The 7,500-nt window shown below is 43.1% G+C and overlaps 1 protein-coding gene across 1 annotated transcript in view; it reads right to left on the bottom strand.

Moving 5' to 3' along the window:
• Window positions 1–7,500, bottom strand: part of iqsec3b (IQ motif and Sec7 domain ArfGEF 3b) — a 40,514-nt gene that overhangs the window by 29,426 nt on the left and 3,588 nt on the right. The window contains exon 3 of the mRNA XM_048257118.1: window positions 903–1,032. Within this exon, the coding sequence (XP_048113075.1) occupies window positions 903–1,032 (130 nt within the window). The remainder of the gene's footprint in view (window positions 1–902; window positions 1,033–7,500) is intronic.

Below are 7,500 nucleotides of genomic sequence, written 5' to 3'. Positions count from 1 at the left end.
GGCTATATGCTTAGCCTATTGAATAACTTGATGATAGTGAAAACAAACCATTTTGTGGAATGATGCATTATCTTATGAAATTTGCAATGGTGTGACTCAAAAACAGTCTCAGGTGGCCTATAAGTGACATCACACTCTGTCTGCCACTGGTTGCTTGTCGCTGGTTATGCTTTGCATGTGTGGCATTCTGAGACGTTCTTTAATTCGGGACCATTATCGCTCGTTTCAATTTAGGACCTTGCAGTTGGAATTGTCGTTTGCTTATTCAAAGTCTAAAGACAGTCCAAAGTAGCCTGGGCTATTCAAAGTGTCCGTTTATTGCACATCATTTTTTACGTAATTTTGAAGAGCCACTGCATACCTGTGTGTGTGTTGGCGTGTGGTTGCAAAATCCACGGAGTCATTTTATGCAAGCAAATCGCATACAGGGGGTCTGTAGGCTATTGTTGAGGTCAGACATACACATCTTGTATACTCATCTTAAGTTTTTCCCTGTGTAACCTACACTGATCCAGTTCTTCCAAAGCCCTGCTTCTATCCTCACTGGTAGCTTACAGTACAGTGCTGTGTGGGAGGGGGAGTGGCTAGCGGCGAAAGTCAATGTGTGCTTCTTTTACCAATATATTTAACGATATCTTTTGCATTTCTTATTCAAACAACGTCAAATTTGGCACTCCACTTACTCATGCCCGTAGCAAGACACCTGCCACCAGTTTGAAATCAGTCTGACAAACGGTCAGCGAGATATGTGTGCCACAGGCATCCGGACACACAGACACACAGACGCTTCTTGCTTTATAGATACATGTCTGTGTGAGTGTGTGTTTGTGGGCATATGTGTATTTGTGTGTGCCTACAGTATGTGTGTGTGTGCCGGCCAGTGTATGAGTGTTTGACCAGACCTGTGTCTCCTCTAGGTCAGTTGTGAGATTGTACTGGGGAGAGTGTGCACAGGTAGAGGCATCTGGTTGGCTGGACTTCCTCTTCTGTCCCGCCTCATCCTCCTTCCCTCCAGAGGGCAGTAATGCAGGGCTGTGGGACCACAGAGTAAACATTGTTAGCATCGCTAGGCCATTAGCATTGCTAATGATCACCCATTATAATGACTATAACAAGCTTCACTAGAAAATGTAATTTCGAGGAAATTACCAGTGCATGAAAATATAAACATACTGTATATTAACATAAAATGCAAAACAAACTTTTATTTGATAACAGTTGGCAGAAGTCATAGTTGATGGCAAACGGACAGTTGAAATGGCTGAACAGTTAAATAGTTGAGTAGTTTAAATAGTTAAATTATTTATTAGAAATTATTGTAGTGAGGACATTTATTTTGAAACAGTTGTGGGCAGAGGAAATAGTTGAACAGGATCTGTAGAGCCAGATTGTATGCTTAAAGCCTGAGACAGAGTATATAGTTTAAAAGTTGAATGTAGATAGTGGACCATAGTGTAATGGATGTTGATAGACAGAAAGTTGAATGGATGTTGATAGGCAGATTGTTTAATGGATGTTGATGGATAGTTTAATGGGTGGATGAGTGAATGGTTTGAAGAGGATGAATGGATAGAAAGTTGGATGGAATGTCCCTTATATCCTTGTAGAATGGAGATACACAGAGAGAGTTGGCCTAATTGAGCAGAAAGCAGTTGATACAGGTGCAATCAGTTTAACTAGCTTTTTGATGGGACCTAGTTGAGCAGCTGGATGGTTGATACAGGGAGTGCAAATCAGTTAATTAGCCCATTATGATGTCCATAGTCCCCATACAAAGTCTATGGGGGGAAAAATAAGCTTTGTTATTAATATCTCAAAAAAGTATAAAGTTTACAAAAGTGAAAAATACATTCCTCAAGTCTCCTTTTTCAAGACCCTACGTTAAAAGTTTGAGCAGGAGTTTCGTTAAGCGGTTGAGAGAAGCTGAGCCAGAAGGCCTTGAAATTTAGTGAGAAAGAAGAGAAAGAAGAAAGAAGAAGAAGAAAGAAGAAGAAGAAGAAGAAGAAGAAGAAGAAGGAAAGAAGACTTCGGATAACAGAACAGGGCATTTTCATGCACTGTAATTACACAGCACTATTAATGACTACCCCTAGTTTGCACTGGTAGATATTAGGGCAGAAGCTTAAATACTGAACACAAGAACAGCATCAAAGGGTTACAGCACCAATGTACAGTCTCACCCCTATACACATAGGCTACTTCATATGAGGGGTATCCCTCTTTCATGGCTGTTCATCAACATCATCAGTACATAAAACCCGCATGCTCGACTGTCACGCCTCATCGACAGAGGACAGCTGTCCATCTGCTTTAGACTGGACACACATTTATTTATTGTTATGATGCATGGCAGGCCTACATGATCCGGTGGCTGAACAGCCAATGACCAGAGGAGGTGTGGAGAATCAATAGCTGGTGGTTCCCCATGAAATTATCAGCATCATTAGCTGTCCACAAGCAGGAGGAGCATCGGTGCTGGCCGGCCCTAATGAGCCTGATTGGAAATGCTCATTACTCTAACAGGCCTCACGACTCCACTAATAAAGGTGGCAGAGACACTACTGAGGGGAGACAGTGAGAGAGAGAGAGAGAGAGAGAGAGAGAGAGAGAGAGAGAGAGAGAAAGAGAGAGAGAGACGGTCAGGCTGTGCTATGGGGAGACATTCTGTTCTCCTGCTGGACAGAGGAGTCTCAGAATGTGTTATGGGAGAGGAGGCTCTGTTCTCGGGTGAGGGACAGAGTTAAGAGACATTCCAGGCTGTGTGTGTGGGAGACCTCTGTTCTCAGGTTGAGGGAGAGAGAGAGAGAAGAGAGAGAGAGAGAGAGAGAGGCGTTCAGAGCTCTTGATTTCTCGTGCTGTGGGATTAAGCACCTGGGTGCAGCATATGCTATGCTGTGAAAACAGAAATAAATGAGAGTGCTGATTAATGAGAATCAACTACACTGAGGGCTGATTAAGTGCTGCCTAGCCCATTGTATGCACCTCTACACTGGAGGAAAGGGGTATGCATGACTGATGGAAGGGAAAAGAACAAGAGAGGAGGGGAGAAGGTAGAGAAGGGCAGAAAGACTGGGAAAGAGAAGAAGGGAAAGAGAGAAAGTGGAAGAGAAAGACAGAGAGGGAGGGAGAAAAAGGGATATAAATAGAGAGAAAGGAGGAATAGAGAGGGGGAGGCAGAGATGGATAAATAGAAAAAGGGTGAGAGAGAGGGTGGGGGGGCAGAGAGACGGGGTTAAAGGGGGATGGGAGCAGACAGAGAGAAGGAGATAGAAAGGGAGAAAGCGCGAGTTATAAATAGAGAGGAAGGGAGGTAGAGACAGAAAGGGGACATGGGGGGCAGGTGCACAGAAAGGGGAAGACAGGGACACTGGGAGAGAAACAGACAGTGATGGAGAGAAAAGAAGACCGAGAGAGGAGGGAAGGAGAGAGAGATAGAGAGGTAGAGAGAGAATGACAGAAGGGTGCCAGGAGAGAGAGAGAGATAAATAGAAAGTCAGGGAGACAACAGAGGAGGAAGAGGAGGAGGGGGAGGAAGAGTGTGAGCGATGAAGAAGCATCAGCAGAGGGACAGAGAGCGAGCAATTCTGTTGTCTCAAGAAAACATTTTCAGTCTCTGAAAGAGAGGGAGTGGGTGTATGTCTGTGTGTGTGTGTGAGAAAGAGAGAGAGAGAGAGAAAGAGAGAGACAGATGGAAATATAGCGTGAGGAAGATAGGGAGCAGGAGAGAGAGGGTGAGGAATAAAGGGAAAGAGAAGAGAAAGAGAGAGTGAAGGAGTGAGAGAGTGGGAGAAAGAATGAGTCAGAGAGTGAGAAGAGTGTGTGTGTGTGTGTGTGTTAGAGAGAGGGAGAGAGTGAGAAAGGAAGATAGAGAGAAAGAGTGATATAGAGAGGTAAAGGGAGAGTTGAGGTAAACGCTGTGCCATGATTAAATGATGAGACAGATGCCAGCACACAACCTCTCTTTCCCCACACTCTCTTTTCAAGCCTCTGGCTTACAACACACCACCTTGCTACCCTGCCATACACACCCTATAGCAAACACACACACACACACACACACACACACACACACGGACATGCATACGCACACACACACACACACACACACACACACACACACACACACACACACACACACACACACACACACACACACACACACACACACACACACACACACACACACACACACACACAGACACACAAGCTCATAGACATACATGCCTTCACAAATACACGCACACACACACACACGCACACACATATACATGCATACACAGATGGTACACACACAAACACGCACGCAAATATACTCATATACACACACACACACACACTGAACTCCCAACAACCTGAGGAGAAGGGAGGATATATTTAGCCAGATCAGTGACTAGAGAGGCAACAGCAAATAATAGTACACATACACACACACACACACACACACACACACACACACACACACACACACACACACACACACACACACACCGATACTAGAAAGGTATCACGATGCCCTGACGCAAAAAACGATACGATTTCCGTCGTTTTTGGAATAGCGTTCTGTGTCTGTGTGTACTGCTCCCATTCTTCATGCTCCTTGCACGCATCTAGGCAAGTGGGCGTGTCAAGCAGGCAGCTCTGAGTGAGTGAGTGCGCAGCAAACAAACGTTTTTTGCCGACAGTCCTCGACTTGTGGATAAAACAAAAGGTCGAAGTGAAATTTGAAACTATTTCGGATACATCGCGGATAGTGAAGGCAAGCCAACAGGTACATTGAGGCGCGTCTCTAAAATATGTTTCAAAGCCATTCAAAGGGAAGTAGGCTACACATAGAACTTGGCTAAGCACCTCGCAGACATAGGCTATGGCAACATTTTTAAAGAGTTCAAAGAATGACAGGTTAACAAATAGTCTATTAGGGGTTTGCACGGACGTCACATTCTGGGCGGTAACCCAGCTGCATGGCCATGTTGGAGGCGCGATATTTCGAGAAATTACGGTTTATTGGCAGTGCAGATCCATATGAGTTGGGTAAGGGAGACACATTACCAAGTCCAACCACAAGCGCCCCCCTTCCTCTGATCATTTCTGGCATTATTCTCCTTTCTCCCTGGTTTTTTAATAACTTTTGAAAGTCGTTACCTACTCCAGATGTTTTTCTCGGTCTGACCTATTGGTACAACCTAAAACACGGCAATAGTTAACCATTTTCCTTGACGATGTTAGGGATTTACTTCAGTGCCTAATGCTTTCTAATGAGGCGATTATCTCCAATATGGCGACGTCCTGATCTGATGACACGCCGTGCAAACCCCTGTGTGATCAGTGCCAAGTTTATATCCTCAGTTAAGCTATAGGCTAGGCCTAAGTAAAACAAGTGTGGTTTATTCTGGGATAAAGCGAGCCTTCCTTCATCAGTGAATTTTGACATAACAAGACATAACGACTGTGATCATAGTGTGGTGAAAGCGCAATGTTCACGCTATGTCACTTGCAAATTATCTATTTAATATTCGGTCATACTGGCAATGTTTGTCATGGCATGTAGACTGCAATTTGTTTAATAATTATTTCCTAGATGTAGAATAGGCTACCCAAAATGCGGCCATTAAAGCCTGCAGCAGGCCTACCACCGAAGTGTGTTGAGTCCTAATAATAATAGCGACTTAGGCTATATATGTGGTAGCAAATAATGTAAACTATGAAAGAAATAGACTTAATGTATGAATGTACGCACAGATATTTTGCAACAGGTAATGGTGTATCTGACAAAGACCTGAGTGGTTGAAACGTATTTATTAAAAAACAATGGGAGCAAAGAAGACAGTGTGCGGATATCTTCCCTTTGCAACTATCAAAGAAATTTCCCATTTACCATGGGAAGGCCTAGGGTAGCCTACATCAGGTGACCTAAAGTTTAGTCCCTTCTGCATAGCATTCAGTGATTTGCATGCAGATATTTGAACACTGACCTTGATCTAGCCTAATTTAAAGGTAATTTATTGTCAAAACACAACACACAATGTAAATTAACTATATAACAAACAATAAAGGTCTTAATCACACACAAACTGCTATTTTACTGAGCAAAAATAATACACATGTAAGAAGTTTAAAAGTTAACTCATTGAATGCCGCGCTGTTTTCGGAAGCTTTGGCCCAGAGTGCCAGCAATCTTGATCATTGTTAACGATTTTTGTAGAGCCACAGCGTGTTCTATGTTATAGATCTGGACACATACTATGGCTTGTTTGAAAGGTGAGACTTTAAGCTCTCAGTGGGTACAAACCGTTTATTTCTACATGCCTCTGTTCCTAAGAAATCCCAAGCTAAACAGTGGCTAGTTTTCATCATAATCCCTGTTTTATTTCTAGAAATGGAGATGTAGCGTCTTTGATGAAATATGAAGTGTTGCCTGTAAAGTTTCCGGGAAGTGACCTAGCGAGACCTGGCGAGACTGCCACCTAGTGATAAACCCACGAAAATGGCCTGGTTTTGACCTGACGTGCATGTGTCACTGATTCAACCCAAAGCGGCAACCATCAAAAGCAGAGTTTTAAGATTAAATGTCCAGATAAAATGTCCAGATAAAATGTTCAGATAAAATGTTCAGATTGTGCGTTTTCATGAGTTTTAGATCGTCATATATTTCATTTCCATTCATCACAGAGTTCCCAAAATCACATATAAGGTGTGTTAGAGTGTCTAGTTTCGTAATTAAAAAAAAAGCTAAAAACGTAAGTTTTTGGCACTCAACGCATGGGAAGGAAAGGCACTCAATGAGTTAAGAACCCAGAATTGACTGGCACACTACAAAAGTGCACCAAATTCAACACAAATGACTCAATACACTTGGAGGAGGTCTGCGCCCTTTTTTTCCCAGATATTTTACGATTTTGCCATGGTATCATTTCAGTATCGTCAGTAATAATTGTCAGCATCAACTCTAGGAAAGTGTAGGCTAATCTACGGAACCCTTGAGGGGTCAATGCAAGATATTTTTTGGTGTATATCCAGAAAACGTGCGCTCATTTTACTAAATCGTGCTCACGTTTTACTAAATGAGTGCTCAATTTAGTAAAATGAGCACACAATCTAGTAAAATGAGACCACGATTTAGTAAAACGTGTGCACGATTTAGTCAAACGTTTTCACATGCTCTTGATATACAAAAATATCTTACAATGACACCTCCTGGGCTCCGTAAATCATGCTTTTGAACACAGAGTTTTTTTCCGCCATGATTAGCTCCGTGTCTGAAGCTGTAGGTGTGTGTGTGTGTGTGTGTGTGTGTGTGTGTGTGTGTGTGTGTGTGTGTGTGTGTGCGTGTGCGCCCAACAACTGCTCCGCCCCGCACACAGAGAGAGAAATTCACCAAAAACCAAAAATAGAATTGATAATGTCGGAGCTTATCAATTTGGCCTGTAATAATTTAACCCCCTGGGTGATGGTATTGGTAGGCTACCCATCCCTACCTCTAAGCTACAGCTGGTGGAAGGC

The sequence above is a fragment of the Alosa alosa genome, chromosome 11, assembly GCF_017589495.1.
Source record: "Alosa alosa isolate M-15738 ecotype Scorff River chromosome 11, AALO_Geno_1.1, whole genome shotgun sequence".
NCBI classification, from domain to species: domain Eukaryota; kingdom Metazoa; phylum Chordata; class Actinopteri; order Clupeiformes; family Clupeidae; genus Alosa; species Alosa alosa.
The sequence above is the reverse complement of the archived record's forward strand: the minus strand, read 5'-3'. Positions and strand labels throughout refer to the sequence as shown.